This window comes from Dicentrarchus labrax, unplaced genomic scaffold, assembly GCF_905237075.1.
Source record: "Dicentrarchus labrax unplaced genomic scaffold, dlabrax2021, whole genome shotgun sequence".
NCBI classification, from domain to species: domain Eukaryota; kingdom Metazoa; phylum Chordata; class Actinopteri; family Moronidae; genus Dicentrarchus; species Dicentrarchus labrax.
Window position 1 is genome coordinate 21,409,743 of NW_026136720.1, and position 20,265 is coordinate 21,430,007.

The window sequence follows — 20,265 nt, forward strand, 5'->3', positions numbered from 1 at the left end:
TTTCAGCCTGTTTTTTTTAGGTTAATATGAGCCTTGTTTGTACAAACGTATGTACACAGTATGCCTGCTTTGAGTTTGAAATACTGTTTATATAAGAATCTTTTTGATGAATTGTTGGTGGTAGTCCTGTTAAACAGTTGGGTTTTCTGTTTAAAGACAAGCTGTAAACTGGAGTACACATCAGGAGGATATCCCTTTTACAGCACACTGGTTTGAAGATGTAACACACATGCTATACCAACCTGCTCTGTATCTCTGCATTCAGAGTACCCAGTATAAGACAGTGGATCGGGTGGTGCAGACTATGAAGAACCTATGCTGTGCTCTGGATGAGGTGGAGACCCAAGCCATTACAGAGGCTGTTAAAAGGCTGCGACACTCTGTCAATTTACCCAGGACACGCTCACCCAAGGTGGGCTCCTGACACATACTGGATGAACACATGCTCACACATTCATAAATTGTATTGTTTAGAAGTAAGAATGTCTTTCTAAGACCAAAATGTTTTGCTTTGTAGTTGGGGTCCACATCGTCTGGTCAGTCATCAAATGGTAAGTTCTGTACATACACACACAGTCACACTCGACCTCTTATTCAACTAAGCTTTGTTTTTTGCACCTTAGTTGAGTTGTTGTTGTTGTTGTTTAAAAGAGTTTCACCATTTGCCCATATTTCTTGCCCTCAAAAGAAAAACAAAACAGAAGAATTCAAATACACCAACTAATGGCCATTAAAACCACAGTGGACAGCTAATTAAGTGCCTGGGAGTGACAGCATGTACAGTATGTATCACTGTCACTGTGGTGTTAATACATATTACACACAGAAAGACTTATTGATATATTACAGACAATTCTGTAATAATGAAGTGATGAAAAGCTTATAAAACCCTATGTGGTTGCTAGTATAGGTCTTCTGATAACTGTGTTTGTACTCCCAACTATTTCCATATCATCCCTATGACCTTACACTGATCCCCACCTGACCCCGACAGGTCACACCAGTCCCGTGGAGGAGAGCATGGCCTTACTGACACAGGCTGTCTACGACCTGGCCAAGCTCTACTTGCGCTCCTTCTGCCCCCCATCGGCCTCCTTCAGCTCACCTCCGTTGCCCCAGGCTGCAGATGGAGAAGGTGTCGAAGGGCAGAGCAGCAAAGAAGCTTCCGGCACCACAGACCACCTTCAGTTCACTCTGTTTGCCTTGCACGGCATCCCGGCCAACTGGGTCAGCAGGTAAACAGTCAAAGGATGAACATACTCAGGGCTCTACTCTTTATTTTTTGTTTTGTTTTTCCTGATACTGTAGAATAACTGCTTTGTAACCCAATATAAATATAAAAGCTATGGAACTATTATATTGCACAAATGCCACAGAATATTGTAGATAAGATCATGTGGAGTATGCTGATATCTTTTGTAAATAGGGGTGGATTGTATTGTATTGTCTTAGGAAACAGTGAAGTGACAGAGATAAGAGCCTCAGCAATACTGGGGATGTGACTGCAGCTGATGATGCTGCTTCACAATAATAAATCATTGCATAATAACATCAGGGTGTACGACCACATGAAGGATGTTGGTTGTATTTTGCATTTAGTTTTCTTCTGTGAAATTAATATTTGAATTACTCTTATCCTTTGCTGTAGGATAATTAAACCCTTTTATTCACGCATTTGTTCTTGCACAATCACCCACTCATTCAGTATCATTAGTGCCACCCACATTTCACTTAATTTTACTTCTGCAAGGTGGGGTCATAGATGAAGACAGAAGGCAGTGGAAGCCAGTCACTTTATTAGCATACAAGTACATAAGCTTAAACTCAAAAGCAACCAATGGTCAAAAGACATTGCTTGTACGATAAAAAGGTATTGGTAAGCAGTTAAGACCAAGGAGAGCAAAGTGTCGTAGGCTATGCTGTCACAGCAGATAGTCTTGTTTTCTTCTACTAGACAAACGGCTCCTGTGTTGCACCCTGTGTCTTATTTTTCCATGCCAGTGTCCAGTTTCACACTGACTTTATCTCCTGCGTGTGTCTGGAACAGAGCTGAGCCAGATTTTCCGTTCCCAGCTCTGTCACGCATCAGTGACCAAGATCAGTACATTTCTAACAAGCCTCTCCCAAATTGCACAGGTTTGAAAAGTCTAGACACGTATGAAAAAAAGCTATTTTGATAGTCTTTGTCGTACAAAGACTGAAATTTCACAGGAAGTCTATGGGAAGGCAGTGTTGTCACCAAATTCGTGTCATATCATCTTATTGTCACTGAAGAATAGACTTGTTTTATTGCTGAGGCACAGTCAGTGTATATATCATGGAGAACACCAACCAAAACAAAGTATGGTCAAGGGATTAAAGTCAGATTAAAAATGTAGCAGTTTGAAATAAAAACTGTGAAGGAACTGTGAGCCTGAATGTGAGACTGAGGCAGTTTTAAAATCTGTCTCAGGAATTGCTGCGGTCCCCTCCTTCCATGGTAATTTTATAGCCAGCCAGTGAGGCCTTCATAAAGAGAGGAACTGCTTAATAACAGGCCTATTTACTCCAGCACGGCCTCTTCCAGAAGCTATTTTAAGCCAGCACCAAACATTGCTGCAGTGACAGTCATTCCAAAGACACTTCCAAAAATATTTAGCTCCTCACAACCCGAGGCCAGAGGGACACAGCGAATACAGTTCTTCCCCAGCCCAGAGGAAGTAGCTAGGCATATCTCCTGTGTTGGGGTGTTACTATAATGCTCCCTTATTGAGGTCTGAGTGTTTGGCGTTGTTGTGGCCAGCGTGTCATCCATCTGGAGCCTCAGTAGATGCCACAGCATTGCCAGCATATTGAGACACCATGACTAGTGGTGAAGCTGCCAGCACAGATGGCACTGAGCGGCGGATCAAGCCTGTAGTAGTGAAAATGTGTAACTGTTTGTGTTTTCACTCTCCACTCACATATCTCACATATGTCTCTAATTGAAACACAGACATTATGTTTGGATGTGTGGTTGACTGGTGCAGCTGAACTAAATTCTGGATTGACTGATTTGTTGTTCGCATTTTATTGCGCATCTGGAAATACTAGATTCAACAAGTAATATTAGTCTATATTAATATTACCTAGACACCTTTCTTGTATTAAAGTTATAGTACTGTATATACATGCAAGCATATAGAGTTATGGTAATAAAAAGTTGTATTACTCTATAGCCTCTACACAGCAATGGATACCCACACAGGTGTTTTCACTTATGTTGCCTGATATTTTGACATATTAAATCACATTACAATGGCTTAATTCATTTTAAATGTGCCTGTTCCAGTGCCCTGGTATTGTGCATGATCTTATCTGAGTGGGACTCTTCAGTAAACTAAAACGTCCCTAATGTAATCCACCTGTACTTTTTCTGCTATAACATGTCCAAATGTTTTCTGTCAGAAAGGTCTATTAGTACATGGGCTATGGTGTCCCCCTCTGATTCATGCATGGTTCTGTCCAAATTGGGGCAGTGATAAAGAAATTAACTTGTGACAGGAAGGTTGCCGGTCAGTCAGCGTTTGCCCTCATTACCACCACTGAGGTGCCTTTGAAAAGGCCCTTACCTGCAAATGGTCCAGTGGAGCTGCTCAGTGACCAGCAGAGCAGACTGTGGTTGTACCAGGCAGCTTCAGTTGCAAATTTGTGCCTCAGCCTGTGTGTGCAGCTACCGAGTAGCTTCCCTGGATACATAAATGTTCCAAAAGGGTCTAGAAAAATCAACCTGAGAATCACTATGGTCTAATCAGAATGTGTCCTAACATGACACTCCTGCAGCAAGCGTCAATGTCCTGTACTTTTTATGCTGTATCCTAGAAACCAATGAGCATTCACTTAACAAGCATTAGCAAATTTTCTATGGTGTAAAAATGAATAGTTTTTTTTTCTTCAATTCACTGGCTGTGTAAGTATCTGACAGATCCCGATAGTCTTTATGTAAACACACACCGTAGCAATACTTTTTCTGTTGTTTTGTTACAGTTATGAGAAGTACTTCCTGATGTGTTCCCTCACCCACAATGGCAAGAACCTGTTTAAACCAGTCCAGTCCAAGAGAGTGGGCACATACAAAAGCTTCTTCTACCACATCAAATGGGACGAACTGTGAGTGCTTGCCTTGGCCTCTTTCTTTTCCTCTCTTCTCCTCTCTTACAGTTATTTGCTATTTGAAAATCAACAACAACAACAACAACAGCAACACAAAGCTGTTTGTAGTGCCCCTCCATGCTGCTAACACTGTCCTTGTCTCTCCCAGGATCAACTTCCCCATAGCTGTAGCTGTTCTCCCACTGGAGTCCATATTGAGCCTGTCTCTGTTTGGGGTGCTGAACCAGAATGCCAGCGGCTCCCCAGACTCCAACAAACAGAGGAAAGCTCCAGAGCTGCTGGGAAAAGTCTCTATGCCGCTCTTTGACTTTAGACGGTGAGGAGAGAGGAACAGCTGGTGGTGGCTGGACTTCTGCATGTCATGAAAGATGTATTCACAGTTACTGCCCCAGAATATGACATATATTTATTCATATAAACTCATTTTACACAGTGGTCAATCAGCAGGAATTAAGTTCTATACATATGTGTCATTCAATGGACCTTGAGCAATACATTCATTGAAAGATCCAAATTCATCCACAGTTTGAGGAATGCTGTTTAAATAAATGCTTAGCCAAATTGTTTTAGGGTTTGTTGTTGTTGTTTATTGCTGGCTGTGTTTTGCAGGGTGCTTGCCAGGGGCAGCAGGTTGTTGTGTTTGTGGACATCTGCCCAGGGAGCCGCTGCTGCTGCCGGCACTACAGGCAACCGCAAGAGGGTGCCCGCAGAGAGAATAGTACTACAGGTTGGTGATGCTGCTCATAGGATCTGTCTGCCTTTTATCAACACTATTCAATCCTTCCAGAAAAATCTGTGATGGTTGTGGGCAAAAATCCTTGATTATGCGGCACGTTTTCTCAAAAAATGCGATGGAATATGCAGGATATTTATGCAATTTTATGCTATGAAATTGCGGGAACTTGCAAAAACTGCGGCTTCATCGTGCGGTTTGCAGCTTTTCGATGACGTTCACATCGCGTAATTATGTCACTTCATAACGTTCCCATGGCAGCAGTGGAAAATGGCTGCTCTTGTGTGAAGTAAACGCAACATTTTTCAACTTTCTGCTAAGATATATTTGACTTTTTTGCAACAAAAATGCGGGGATTATGAAATCATGCAAGCCTCGCGTATTTTGCGCAGAAATCGGCAATTTATGTGGCGAAAGTGCGGCGTAATTGAAAAAATGTGGCCCCCACATAAATATGCAGACTTTGGCTGATTATGCATTGAATTATGCAATCGCATAATTGCGTTTTTCTGGAGGGACTGACTATTACAGTACTACCACTGCACTACTTACATTTCCCTGATCACTACCAATGCACTATGACTGCTACAACTATTAACATATGTACTACTGTACTACACCAAAAGCATCTGCTGGTGCTAGTAGAAGTAGCAGTACTTGTAACTGTAATATCGACAACCTTGTAGTTTCATTTTGGACCTAATAAAGTAAATAAGAAAAGCAATTAGTTACTTCAGATGAATAACCTGATCCCAACTGCGGTATTTTTGTTACCATCAGGTGGACTTCCCCAACTCAGTGGTGGATGTTTTATACATGGGACCCAAGGAAGCCCCGAGCCCAGAGCCCCACACACAGGAAGAGCTGGACCCTGATCTGCGGCGCAAACTGGAGAAAATCTGCAGCCGAGCTTCCAATTTTGGGTAGGAGAATCTCGCCAATGTTTTCACAACTATAAAGGGGGGATTGCAATGTTAGAGTAGATATGATAAACATTGCCCCCGGTCAACACTGCCTGCTTCTGCAGTGCGTGGCGTTTTATTTCGGAGCCCCATGTTATCAGATTAGAGCAGCCACACTGACCGCGTGAGTTGTGCGTCTCGGCTGCAGTGATACTTCACTAAAGAGTTGAAGTCTCTCCTATTTTTTTTTTTTTCTATGATCCACATGTGGTTTCCAGCATAAATAGACTTTCACTGCACTTTCAGTGTCTATGTATCTGTAGAATATGTCACAGACACTGTTAAACTCAGCACCTCCTGCATCTGTTTGAGATTAAAAGCTCTCTCGCATTTCTGTGGACAGAATCCATTTATATGTTAACAGGGCTTTTATTTATGTATTTATTATTGTATATTTATATACTACAGAAACTTAGTATAGAAAGATGGGGCTGGCAGCAGCAGAAACACTCACAGTGCGGTCACCTCAGGCACGCGAGCTACAGCAGTTGAGCGAGGGAGCCGTCACGCTCTGCTCAGGTAGGCAGTGTGAACAGAATGTAACAATTAATGTGGCAGGCTTTTTACTCTGTTTCCGTCACTCAAGTTCTGAGAGTTTGTAAGGGCTGAAATTTGTTTTGCAGGAATGTTTTCAAATAAAAATCACTTCTTCAGTGAATGCCACTAGAGAGGTGGTCTTAATGTTGCTCTGCTTGATGTGCAAAACAGACGTGCTTCTTATACAAACACAAGAGGCCTGAAGCAACTGGATAGTGTAATAACTTTTTAAATTGTGATCTGCATGAGTCAAAAATGCAACAAAACATGATACTGAATATTTCTTAACAATGTAAGACCATGTAGAAAATGAGTGTGTTGTGCTGGTCCTTGCTTTATTTTGTGTTGTTTATTTTGTGACCACACTTTTGAAAGATGTGTAGACTTTTAATGTTGATTGTATGGGCTTCCAAGTTATAATTGTAGTCCAATTGACTGCTGGTTGGGATTTTTGTAAACTTACAGTACAGTACAGTTTCAAAAACGTACACAGAAGCAGTATTTCTTGTTAAATTTTTTTCCCCTTCAGCAGACAGCTTTTTGGCAGTCTCTCAGACCACCCAAAATCCGTTGGACTTAATAGATTTAAGAAGAGATTTTGAAAGATGCCACTGACTTTGCCAGCAACAGTTCCCCATAAACGCCTGTATGTTGTCTGCTCCAGTGTGTCTGTTCTCTTCCAGCTGCTCCAGGCCCAGCTAAATGCTCGGTTATGCCTAATGCCAGCCAAATCTCCTCCATGCTGCCAACATCCATGAGACTCAACCGGCACTTTAACACAGAGCGCTCTCTCACTGGGCTCTCACCGCCTGCTTTCTGTCCTGCCCATTCATCTCTCTAGCCTTTGCAGGCATTAGACTTGTGGAGCTGCAGTCTCACTGATCTTGCGTGTGTTGTTTCAGCGTGTGTGATTTTCCATCAATCCCTGAGGGAGACATTTTAATTATTTATTAATACGTGGAGGTCAGGTGCAGACTAACAACTCTGGCAACTTCAAAAAGGCAAATGCTAGCTGACAGAGGAATTTAACCAAGTTTTTTTTTGTTAAAGCACTGCTTCAAAAAGTGGTGGGCCCCTCATGTGACATACCACAGACCTAGAGACACACTACACACTTTGACAGCATTTAGGGACAGGGTACCAGCCAAAAACTGACTTAGTTTGTCAAGATCAAGATCATGATTGTGTTATTAAACCTTCATTTGACATCTGAACATGTGAGTTATTTTTTTGTTTTCAATGTTTACATTTACAAAATCGCACACACACACACACACTTTCCAGGTATCCTGAATAGCTAATCTAACACCGTTGACCACTGAGGATTTCCACTGAAAATGGTGGAAGTCCTTTCAATGGGTGTTGTATTGGTGGTTGTACATCGAGCTGTAGTTCTTAACTGAAGAGAATGTTTTGCTCACTTACCCTGTGCAGTTGTAACCTTACAATTACATTTTTGTCATTTGTGCTCCTTCTCTGTTGTCTGCTTTAACCATTATTGTCTATCTTCCCAGTAGACTCCTCATTTGGAGTCCCTTAATACTTTCTTTTAGTTTATTTTCACAGTGTTGAAGCCTAGTAGTAGTTTTTAAACACTGAAAGATAAAATATGACAAATTTGAGTCGGTTATATCGACAATACAATATTTATTTACATCTTTATTTGTTTAAAATAAATAAATACATTTACCATCTCATCCATCTTCCTTCTCCATCTATTTTTGCTCCATCTCCAGGCTGAAGCGGGCAGATCACCAGCTCCTGTGGGACCATCGGCTCCACTGTCGGAAGGACCACCCCAGCAGCCTCCCCAAGGTGCTGGCCAGTGTGCCCAGCTGGGACTGGGCCAGCATAGCTCATATCCACTCCCTGCTGCACCACTGGCCCACTCTGCCCCCCGTCACTGCGCTGGAGATGCTTGACTCAAAGTATGCACTGTACACGCTTATACACACATTTGGTCTGTGTCAGGTCCTTGAGAAATTTTAAATCATTTAAATATAAAAATAGTTAATAAATAATAATTTTATCTGAAGAATATTTTACTGTGCTAACAATGGTGATAATGGTCTTCCATTACTGTATGATGCAATGTAGTTACTACAATTAGTTTTTTTGTTCTCTTTTGGTCATTTTCTAAAAATATCCCAACTCAATTTGTCTTTACATTAAAACTTTTTATTTCTTATTGTTAAATGTACCATTGTTTGTCATTGTAGTGAAAAATATCCAAACTGATGCTGTTAGTTTGTAATTAATGTAGATGTTTGTTTGTTGTATGTCTTAACTGTGTGTGTGTGTGTGTGTGTGTGTGTGTGTGTGTGTGTGTGTGTGTGTGTGTGTGTGTGTGTGTGTGTGTCTGTTGTGTGTGTGTGTGTTTTTTGTCTGTGTCTGTGTGTAGGTTTGCAGATACAGAAGTGAGAAGTGTGGCTGTTAGTTGGATTGAGAAGAGTAGTGATGATGAGCTGGCTGACTACCTGCCACAGCTAGTACAGGTACAGCTGAAAATACACACACAGATACATTATATGCACTTTTAAAATATATAATTTTCCCATTTTATTGAGTCACTGTAAAAAGGGGCCACCCTCCAGTTCCTAAGCCAGCTCCCTCTCTAAGTCGCTTTTCTATTTCGCCTCTTTCCAGGCATTAAAGTTTGAGTGTCACCTCAAGAATGCCCTCATCATGTTCCTGTTGTCCAGAGCACAAGGCAACATCAACATTGCCCACTACCTCTACTGGTGAGTTCACAGCAGCACGGAAACACCAAACAGTTGACGTGGCTTTTTCCAAACAAACATCGGAAAAGGAATGTTGCAAAATATGAGTGTGATAGGTGCATAAGTGAATAAACAGGATCCCAGAAAATCGGGGGGAAAAGCATCCATCAGAAAAATTGTTATTTTAAATAATGCGATCAGCACATGGTCACCAAAAAAAATTATTATTTAAGTGATATGTTTACATACTGTATGCTATTTATGTGCAGCATGCTTTGGATCTGCACCCTGCTGTGTGTTGTCAAAGAAGGAAATTGTTACATTGCTGTTTATCACATTATTTGTCAAACCTGGGACTTATGTTCGTAGTTCAATCTAACCACAAGGGTCATACTGCATATGTTAGTTTGCTTTTATTCTTCCATTAAGAGAGTCCTTTAAGTTACTTGTACACCAAAGAGTTCTTGTGTAATTAATAATCTTTTTAATTTAAAAATGATCTCAGTGATGAGGCAGTAGAGAATGTAGTAATAAACATTTGGGTACCACACAAGGAGCACTTTGATGTTGATCACATAAAAACAGGCTGGGAAAGATGGTGTCCAGGATGATAATGTCGCTTAAATTGTGTCTGTTGTTATGTGTGTAATGGCCACAGGCTACTCAAGGATGCTGTGCAGGATCCTGCCTGGGGACGGCGCTATGAGCGGGTGCTGGGTGCCCTGCTGTGTCTGTGTGGAGCCAAGCTGAGGGCGGAGCTGGAGAAACAGACTCACCTGGTCACGCTGCTGGGAGCCGTGGCGGAGAGGGTCAGACAGGCTGGGGGGTCTACTCGACAGGTTAGTGTGTGTGTGTGATTGACTGTAATATTGTATGTTACTATATTATGTGTGCATGTTATAACATCTCTATTTGTGCTTTTGTATTTTTTGTTCAGGTGGCGTTGCAGGAGGGCCTTGAAAATGTTCAGAACTTTTTCCAGAGGAACAGCTGCCGACTGCCCCTCAGCCCTAGTCTGGTGGCCAAGGAACTAAACTTCAAGGTAACACACACACAAACACAAACAGGCTGTAGGGTCTCAAAACTTCTATAGGTGCTAGATCAAAAAGCAAATGCCTGATGAAGATTTCTGTTGGATTGAAATGTTTCTCAACAGACCTTTCTCACATTAAGGTTTCATTCAGGTCAAACAGACTCAGCGTGCTGCATAATTATTATTCATGTTGGCTCACTGAAAAGGCTCTGCTACCCTAAATGGAATGGAACCTTAATTAGTACCATTGGTAACACCTGTGTTTACCCTACTGTCAAAATGGCTGCTGTGAAAAAAGTCTGTTAAAATTACAAGGAGCTGGGCGCCTGAGCTGAGCTATTACTACAGTGTGCAGATCATTAAGCTACAGTTTCACCAAAATATAAAACACATGCATGCATTAATTCTGAAATATCTCATGCAGATCACAAATATAGACATTTTTGTTGTCACTTTCCGAGTATCTGCACATACTCTAAAGGTGCTTCTAATCAGAACTTCCTCTTGTGAATCAACCTGTCTCAAATAAAAATATACTATATATAAAATCAAAACAGTTTTCAGTTATTGAATGCTGACTTTCTTGGAGAAGCTTAATGATGACATACAGTTTGTGGCCTCTGGGTAGGTGAGACGAAACAACAAGTGGCTTAGAAATCTTCAGATAAATCAGAGATACAAAGAAAACAATGAAGAAAGATGTGGTTAGATCCTGTTGTAGATCCAGTTCTAAATCTGGTTATTAAAAACAACAAACAACATAACCGCATAATATACAAGAAAAGAAAATAATATTGTGTGTTTGTGTGTGTAGGCTTGCTCCTTCTTCAACTCCAACGCAGTTCCCCTCAAGCTGGCCCTGGTCAACGCCGACCCACTGGGAGAAGAGATCAATGTTATGTTCAAGGTACTGTACCCACACACAGTACCTTGAACTGTGTGAGGAAAACGCTGACAATGGACTCGCTGAGAAAATGTTCAAAACGAACCTCATGAACAGCCTTCAGTATTTAAAATAAAACCTGAAAACTGGTTCTTGTTTCTGATCTTTCACACCCAAAATTACTTTAAACTGGGAAGTTGTCATCAGAAATGTCAAGACTTGTTGTAACCAACTGTTGTTTGCATGCTTCTCATCTGTGCACTGCACCCCCTGGTGGCTGAAGTGAAATCCAACCAGTAATTTCAAAAGTGCAATGTGTGTAATTTGTCTCTTTGTTTGTCTGTGTGTTTTTCAGGTCGGAGAAGACCTGAGGCAGGACATGTTGGCTCTTCAGATGATCCGCATCATGGACCGCATCTGGCTGCAGGAGGGGCTGGACCTCCGCATTGTCAACTTCAAGTGCATCTCCACCGGCAAGGACAAAGGTAACAGTCAAACACAGACTGAGGCCCCATTTACACTTGTCATTTCAAGAGTCCCTAAAATCAAGAAGAAGAAGAAAATTGCAACACTTTCATTTACACTGAGCCATGTGTATGCGCCTTTGTCAGCCAGACCACAAATCTGATTGCAGTCTGATTGCAAATCATAGTCTGTCCTCCTCCAGTCCAGAAGGATGTGATAATACACCTGATGCCTTTTGATAACTGCCAAAGATGCCAGAAGATGAAAATCGTGGGCACTTTAGTGGTCCAGTTACTTCAATAACAGTTTCTATCTACAACCTAACGGAAACATACATGAATGAATCTTACTTATGAACTGTGGGCGATACTAGAGTTTATCATCTTCACAGGCTCTAACTCAAGCTGATGACCCATAGAAATCAATTCTCCCTCACCTACACAGATCATAATTTTAGTAAGATTTTAGCTTACCACAAAGACAAAGGATACAGACCTTGGATGTATTAAGAAAATCTGACAATGAGTGGCTATTTCCACAGAGCGCTAACTTACATAGTAACACCTCTGACACCATCTGACCTGCCGAAGATGCATGACTTGACTTGGTCAACTTTTATTTGTGCCATCTTTGACCAAAGGACAAACATACAGTAGAAACAGTCTACATACAAACTTCATAGGACAAATGGGCCAGAAGTAAATATAAGTAAATATAACTGTTTTACTGTTGAATGCAGTAATCAGTCATTTTCAAACTGCACTGTTAAGAAAGGAAATCTGTCTGAAATTTGTTTGTCTGAAAAAAGAACAGATACTTTAAGATCTTTATTTATGTGTCAATTTTAAAAGGAAGTTCTTCAGGTTCAAGTTCAGTTGCTGAATGATAATTGCATCATGTCAGTCGTGTCATGTCATGAACTGGTAATCAAAACTGACTTTAACTTTTGATTATAATTCACAAGCAGCCATCTATACAAAGACATTGTCAGTACAGGTTATGATTACTAGACATAATCTGCCCATTCATGGCAATACAGTACCATTTAAAAAGTCGTACTGTTGTGTGCTTGCGTTGTGTTAATAGAAGTTGTGATGTGTTGTTTAGGCATGGTGGAGCTGGTGCCGTCCTCCGACACCCTGAGAAAGATCCAGGTGGAATACGGCGTCACCGGATCCTTCAAGGACAAACCGCTGGCAGAGTGGCTGCGCAAGTACAACCCTGCTGAGGATGAGTATGAAAAGGTAAAAACACACAAAGTGTATGTGTGCGCATTCACATTTAAAGGCAAACAGCTGGGAAACTGACTCCAACAACACAGCAACTGTTGACATGTGTTGCACAAAGTAAAATAAAAAATGCACTGAGCTGCTTTTTAATGTCTTATGATTTGAACTAGTTGGGTAGGTTGCTAAAATATTAAAACCATAATTTTCCTTTGACACAGTGACTTGGGTTTGTAGGAGTTAAAAACACACAGTTGATGTACTCTTGAAATTTATAGTAGCTGTAGAACTTTATGACCTTTGACACCTATAAATGTGAAACATTACTCCCATCTGCCAATCTGTAACCCTAAATATCTACTGCACCAAGTTTGACCCTAAACCTCAACAGGACACAGGATAAACATGTCATCAGATATATGCTTACATGGAGCTCTGAGGCTGCTGACTACACTGTGTTCTTATTTCTGCAAAACAATTTTATAATTTATGGGTTTGCCCCTTTGTCTCACTGGTCAGAAACTTCACTTCCCTCTCAAGCATTTAAGTTTTTGTCCTCCCTACCAAAATCAACCAATATTGCACTAATTCATGGCAGTACTTGCTTTGTAGCCAGCAACACAATACCTAAAGCCTGTGCTTCACACCAAGTATTCATATTTGTTCTTCCCTTCTATTCTCTTCCTGTTTTTAGGCATCAGAGAACTTCATCTACTCATGTGCAGGATGCTGTGTGGCAACCTACGTACTGGGCATCTGTGATCGCCATAATGACAACATTATGCTCCGCTCCACTGGTCACATGTTCCACATCGACTTTGGCAAGTTCCTGGGCCACGCCCAGATGTTTGGCAGCTTCAAAAGGTGAACGTCAGATTTTCTGTTTAGGGTGTGTTTATGTGCTTTGGTGCACTATCAGGGTTGAAAGGTTTTTCAATGTGGGTGTATCAGGATGTTTATCTTTCACTTTCTGTTTTTATTACCAGATAATAGATGAAAGGTCGGGAACGAGCTGATTTCAGTGGGGAATGCTCACAGAATTGTAAAGGAATACATCAAGTTGTTAGAATATTGGTCTCTGGGATAGAAAAGCAATGTGTCCCAGTTGATTACCAGAGAAAATCAGTCAAATAAAACAAAACGATTCAAAGTCATAATTTGTTCTCATGATAAGGACAGTTGAGGCGGGCCAGTGTCTTAAGAAATTCAGTTGAAGGAGTAGCTGTATTTGTTCACAGTAAGATTAATGTATGTTTTCAAACATGACCTGGTTCATGGCGCACACACAGCACTCATCCCAGCTGGGATGTGTCCAGGTGGGATGCCCCACAACTGTCTTCTATTTTTGGCTTCTAAGCATCTCCACTGAAGTATTTAGAGGCTTTGTAGTAACTTGCTTAAGGGTGCCCCTGTGGTACTTTAGTGTTGCAGGGAAGTAGGTGCATTCACTTTCCTGATCCAGATGTTCCCAAGGATTTAAACCAGAGACCTTTGATCCACAAGTCATTTTTATAACTTCTTATAAAGGCTAACCTTCTTCAGAAGCTAAATTTAAGTCTTCTCTCAGGCGGCTGTGGCTCAGATGGTAGAACAGGTTGTCTGGCAGGGTTTCTGGTTTGATTCCCAGTACAGTCCAAGTGAGACACTGAACCTTAGTGTCATCAGCACTGTGGATAGGAAGCGCTTAATTGCTTCTGATAAGCAGGTTGGCACCTTGCATTGCAGCCTCTGCCATCATTGTGTGAATCTTATGTGAATGTGACAAGTGTTGTAAATCTTTGAGTGGTCTGTTGACCGGAAAAGTGCCGTGTAAATAATAACAATAATAAGTCTATTTACTAAGTCATTCTATCTTTCCCATCAGGGACCGAGCTCCATTCGTTCTGACCTCTGACATGGCGTACGTCATCAACGGAGGCGAGCGTCCCACCAGCCGTTTTCAGCTGTTTGTAGACTTGTGTTGCCAGGCCTACAATCTCATCCGCAAACACTCCGGGCTTTTCCTCAACCTGTTGTCACTGGTGAGACAGAACACGCACACACGCACACACAAAACCCAGAGATATTCAATCAATCAACTAATTGCTTTATGTAGTGCAGTTGCTCCAGATTCTTGTTCATGCATCTTTTGACCTTCAGCTGCTTTTTCTTTCTTTTTAGTTGTTTTGGCCTCCTTTTTAAAGCGTCCTCTTTGTGCGGCTTAACTGTTGTCTTAAGCACCTGCAAGAGCCAGAATTACAAGAGCAAGCAAAGCAGTTATGCCTTCTTAATAAATCAGTGCTTCACTGTTGTCCTGGAAATGTCTGTTTATAGAATATGTTGTAGTATATATTGTAGTATATGGCTTTCTCAAAACGATTGCTGCTGTGTATTGTATTTCTAAAAGTTTATTAGTACTACTTTTCAAACACAAAGGCAATTTAGAGGGCTTTACAAAAGGAATAATAATTCCCAAAAACTAAAAAAAAGAAATTACAGCACTTTTATGGTATTGTTATGCTCTTGTTTGTGCAATCAATTCACTTCAGTATTCTTTAATATGGATGTACGCTATTTAAAATATTAAATCCTAATTGTTACATTTACAGATTTTACGTAATAATCTACAAAATGATTGGTAATAAAAATGGTCTGGAAGTGAAGAACCCAAAAAACGTATTCTTTTCTGTTTTCCTGTCTATGTGTTGTAGATGACATCCTCAGGCCTCCCAGAGCTGACCGGCTCGCAGGATCTAAAGTATGTGTTTGATGCCCTGCAGCCTCACAACACAGATGCTGAGGCAACTATCTTCTTTACAAGGTAAACACATTAACTTCTATTTTCCCAGCGCTGATCTAAACTAATCTGTCTCCACTCCTGTTTTAGTAAAATAAACATAAATTGGCAGCTTTAGCAAAGCGTTAAATGTAATTTGGCCAACACTCACACAACCTCAGAATGGGAAACATCACAAGAAAGGGAGAATCAAGCACTCTTCTGAGGTTTTTTCTTCTCTTCTGAAGTCTTCCTGTGTGCACAACTGATACTTTGGCCAGACCAGTTATTTTGAGTTGAAGGGAAATTGTTTTTTGTCATTCTGCTGCTATAAACTCAAACTCCACCAGGTGGCGATATAGGCATATATAACAGATTAACAGCTGTCTCAGATTACAGCAACAAGAACTCCTGACACACTAGAAATAGTATCAGGTGGACCTTGTTTTTGTAAAGGTTACATTTTAACTAGGTTTATGTAACAGCTATATGTCAAAGAGGAAACAGAATATTGACAATTGTTTCACATTCACATTTTTCTCCCTTATATTTCTGTTCCTCTCCAGGCTGATAGAGTCCAGTCTGGGCAGTGTGGCCACCAAGTTCAACTTCTTCATCCACAACCTTGCCCAGCTACGATTCTCTGGTTTACCAGCCAACGACGAGCCCATCCTGTCTTTCTCCCCCAAGACTTACACTCTGAAACAGGAGGGCCGCATCCTCCACGCCTCCATCTTCTCCTTCCAGAAGAGATACAATCCCGACAAGCACTATGTGAGTTTCATTGTGTCATGTCTACTATTCCATGTTCCATCACATCTCTGGATTTAACATGTGAAAGCACTGACGCCTGATTGCATGTCTGTGTCTCTCCCTGTCCTCTCTGAGCAGACGTACGTGGTGAGGATCCTGAGGGAAGGTCAGAATGAGCCCCAGTTTGTTTTCCGCACTTTTGATGAGTTTCAGGAGCTCCACAACAAACTCACCATCCTGTTCCCCCTCTGGAAGCTGCCAGGGTAAGGCATCACCTCCACTGTGACCCTCAGACTCTTCATGTCTCAATTATTAATCTGAATTCCTTAATAGAAAAATGTGATACGGTACTTTTCTTTATTGACACATCAAGATTCAGCACTTGATGTGTCCCACCTTCAAATTTTAGTGTTTTGTAGTACAGTGATATTAATCTATGGCCCATTTAACTTTGCTTCTGTGATCTTGTGAGGTTGCTATGCACACTCTACCTCAGTACAGTAACACTGAGGAAAGTTCATCAGATTCTGTGGAATAATACATTAACTCATCTTCCTCTTTATCTCTAGTTTCCCTAACAAGATGGTGCTTGGTCGCACCCACATTAAAGAAGTGGCAGCCAAGAGGAAGCTGGAGCTGAACAACTACGTCCACAACCTGATGAGGAGCTCCACCGAGGTCACGCAGGTACATACACACATACAAAACACACAGTCAGTAATCAGTGAAATCAGTGGGACAAGTTTAGTATTCTGTACCTGTCAGTTAAGTAACCTCATGTTCCCTGTTTCTAGTGTGACCTGATCTACACCTTCTTTCATCCGATTGCACGGGATGACAAGACTGAAGGTTTAGATGCCACACCCAAAGCACCAGGTAAATACCTGCATTTTTTAATCACATTCTTCAAGTATTTGTGATACTTGCTGTATGACAAGATGTAGTGAGTATGACACAGAGAGACTATTACGGAAACAATTAAGCTTTAATGTTGGTAATTATTTAAGTAGTTATTTACTGGGTATGTAAGACTGTCTACCCAAGAGGTTTCATTTAAGAATGTGTGTATCCTTATGCTAACAATTTCATGAATGTAATGTGTGGTATCTGATTGTTGCAGAGCCTCCACTAAGTCCCACTTCTGGTCGAGTGGAAGGAGAAGTGAAGCTCTCAATCTCCTACAGGAACAGCACACTCTTCATCATGGTCATGCACATCAGAGATCTGGTAAACACAGCAAGGATTTAATACACATTTAATACCTGAAACGTTTATTTGACGGACAGTTATGCTGTTTATTATTTTCTTTATGCATCTGCACTCATGCTAATAATACATCTGCTCCCTTTCAGGTTTCTGAAGATGGAACAGATCCCAACCCGTATGTGAAAACCTACCTGCTTCCAGATCCACACAAGACTTCCAAACGAAAGACAAAGATCTCGAGGAAAACCAGGAACCCTACTTTCAATGAGATGGTTAGCAAATACTAAAAAATAATTTCCCACATTTATATATATCATATATGTATTCCTGGACTCAGGAACCATGGTTTTGGTTTTATAAACATAATTTCTTTTTGTTTTTTTGATAAATAAATTCTGTTAACAGAACAGACACTTTATCCACTTGTCCCTCCTCTTCCTCCACAGTTGGTGTACAGTGGCTACAGCAAGGAAACCCTGGGCCTGCGGGAGCTTCAACTGAGCGTGCTCAGTGCTGAGTCGCTGCGTGAGAACTACTTTCTGGGCGGCATCACACTCAGACTCAAAGACTTTGACCTCAGCAAGGAGACGGTCAAGTGGTACAAACTTACGGCCGTCCCCTACTTCTAACCCCAACCTGCCTCTCCTGAAGCTGGGAGCGACGCCCCCTGTCCAGACAACAGCTCCATTCACATCATATGGGAAAGGCAGCAGATGCGGCCTTACTTGAAAATTTTGGTCACCTCAGTTATTTACTTCTGACATAATACTTCAGAACATGGGAGGTTCTGGAGACTCATTCTTTAGAGGATTTCTGACATCATCAAATTGAAAGTATAATGAGTGATATTTCCATTTAATTTCCAGCGATATTTTCATTTCAAATCTAACGAACCACATTTGGTTTGGATGACCATTTCTTTCATGTGTTTTTAATTAGTATTCTTAAGAAGTCATGGCAGGATAAAGCTGTGCCTGTTGCTGAAATGCAAATGTTTTGAACAGCTGATCAGTAACGACCCGATTGTACAGAATTTCATCATGGTATCCTTGCAGCATCAAACAAGGTTGAACACCTCCAATTCTTTGTTTATAATAATGATCATGTTGCTTCTGTGGTTATTCCCATATGACATGAATGCAGACTTAAAAACTCCTTTGACGCACCCTCAAAGGGCAACTGAACAGGCTGATTCAAAAACCCTCAAAGAGGAGCCTGCTCTCTGTTCTTCGCTATTTTTCTCTTAACTAATCAAGATTGTTTCTGTGACAAACAATCGCCACTTATTCCTCTCTTTTTCCTAAACTATAACGAAGAGCTGTAATGTTTTGTACATTTTGATATTAGAGGACCAAAACGGCTTACTTTCAGAAGAGTATATATAGATTGACACATTTATTTTTTAAGGAATAGAAAGGAAGGAATAGGCTGATTTTTACATTTTCCTTGTTTATTTTCTATATAGACAAATAAAAGGCATCAGGGTTTCCTGCTTTGCAGCCGACACTTCTGGGTAGAGTAGTCCAATGCACCAGATTCCAGGAAATCAACAGTGACCTTATGATTCCCCAAGAATGTGCCAAAATTAAAGAGATGAATGGCAAATCAAACCACTCTCCCGAGTAGGGAGCTGAACAGGGTGCCTTTGTTTGTGCTTACAATCTCTTCAGTGCTCAACTTGGCCTTATTGCTACATATATTTTATTAACAATCTGATATGTCCTTATTAAAGAAAAATCTATATTCTGTAAAGCTATATCAGTAGTTCTTCCAGAGCAGGTCTGGTGCCAGACCGGCACCACTAAGGTTTTTTGTAACAGTGGACTCTCCCACTAAGTGCACACTACCAGGTCTTTCTTGATTACTTGACTATTTCACACAGCACACCTTAAAGGGGAATTTTGTATCATAAGCTTTGGAGCACACTCTTGTTTGTGCTCTGGATGAAGAGACTGTGGTTGCCCACGCTGATAATGTCAGTTCAGTGTTTTCTTCAGGTGGTTTAAAACCACATTTTAGAGGTTTCAAAATGCAGATTAGGGACGAGTTAAAACTGGAGTCTGGACGTGAGGCTTTTTCAGTTCAGGCAGCAATACCACAACCACTCCTGGTGCCTAATAGTGGTGTAATGACGCCGTGATGAGTAACTGGGTAAAGGGTTATCAATAACTTAAACTGCCAGTGAAGTCTAGATCCAGACAGGTTTTATGATATTTAAGTAAGAAAACATTCTGAATGTTGAGGGACTGTCACACAGACTGAACATAGATCAGCACTGAAAAGGCGACTTTATCTTTAAACATCTTCACAAAAAGGGAACAAGATCATGAGCAAGAGATTAGCTGCTTTCCTCTCCACTCGCTAACTATAAATTGTTGTTAATGTTTAATTATGAATTTTTTTAAGAGAAAATCTACAAGACATTTGTGATCTAAGAGCAACACTCACACTATGAATATTAGTGACTTGATCCACTCTTTTAGTGACTGTACAAAGAAAACAAGCAGAGTTTGTATTAACATGGCCAGTTATTTATTCTTAATTGGTGACCTGTAACCCAGATGGATCAGTGTGTACTGTAATCCTTCTTTCCTAAAGCATATTAAATGTTTTTGGAACAAATGACGTGACATTATGTTTGTTTTTATTGCATGTACAGGCACACAGCGCTGGATGTCATACATTGTCTCTTTTTGGATAAATATAAATAAAGAATAACAGTGTGTAACATATAATATAATGTATAGTTCAATCAAACCAGTTACATGGTATAACTACAGCTGGCTGATGACTACCTCCATTAATGCAAGTGTGAGTTTCTTTTTTTACCTTGATTGTATTCCCCATCTGTATTTAGCTAG

The 20,265-nt window shown here is 40.8% G+C and overlaps 1 protein-coding gene across 2 annotated transcripts in view; it reads left to right on the forward strand.

Moving 5' to 3' along the window:
• Positions 1 to 20,026, forward strand: part of pik3c2a (phosphatidylinositol-4-phosphate 3-kinase, catalytic subunit type 2 alpha) — a 48,576-nt gene extending 28,550 nt beyond the window's left edge. For both annotated transcript variants that reach the window (XM_051380739.1, XM_051380740.1), the window contains exons 9-33: positions 266 to 412; positions 518 to 551; positions 995 to 1,235; positions 4,006 to 4,128; positions 4,280 to 4,447; positions 4,741 to 4,858; positions 5,645 to 5,787; positions 8,100 to 8,291; positions 8,765 to 8,858; positions 9,010 to 9,104; positions 9,742 to 9,922; positions 10,021 to 10,125; positions 10,931 to 11,023; positions 11,355 to 11,484; positions 12,572 to 12,708; positions 13,385 to 13,554; positions 14,555 to 14,711; positions 15,381 to 15,490; positions 16,012 to 16,219; positions 16,337 to 16,461; positions 16,768 to 16,885; positions 16,993 to 17,074; positions 17,319 to 17,425; positions 17,551 to 17,676; positions 17,851 to 20,026. In XM_051380739.1, the coding sequence (XP_051236699.1) occupies positions 266 to 412; positions 518 to 551; positions 995 to 1,235; positions 4,006 to 4,128; positions 4,280 to 4,447; positions 4,741 to 4,858; positions 5,645 to 5,787; positions 8,100 to 8,291; positions 8,765 to 8,858; positions 9,010 to 9,104; positions 9,742 to 9,922; positions 10,021 to 10,125; positions 10,931 to 11,023; positions 11,355 to 11,484; positions 12,572 to 12,708; positions 13,385 to 13,554; positions 14,555 to 14,711; positions 15,381 to 15,490; positions 16,012 to 16,219; positions 16,337 to 16,461; positions 16,768 to 16,885; positions 16,993 to 17,074; positions 17,319 to 17,425; positions 17,551 to 17,676; positions 17,851 to 18,033 (3,387 nt within the window). In that variant the 3' untranslated portion in view covers positions 18,034 to 20,026. The remainder of the gene's footprint in view (positions 1 to 265; positions 413 to 517; positions 552 to 994; positions 1,236 to 4,005; positions 4,129 to 4,279; positions 4,448 to 4,740; positions 4,859 to 5,644; positions 5,788 to 8,099; positions 8,292 to 8,764; positions 8,859 to 9,009; positions 9,105 to 9,741; positions 9,923 to 10,020; positions 10,126 to 10,930; positions 11,024 to 11,354; positions 11,485 to 12,571; positions 12,709 to 13,384; positions 13,555 to 14,554; positions 14,712 to 15,380; positions 15,491 to 16,011; positions 16,220 to 16,336; positions 16,462 to 16,767; positions 16,886 to 16,992; positions 17,075 to 17,318; positions 17,426 to 17,550; positions 17,677 to 17,850) is intronic.
• Positions 20,027 to 20,265: the final 239 nt, after the last annotated feature.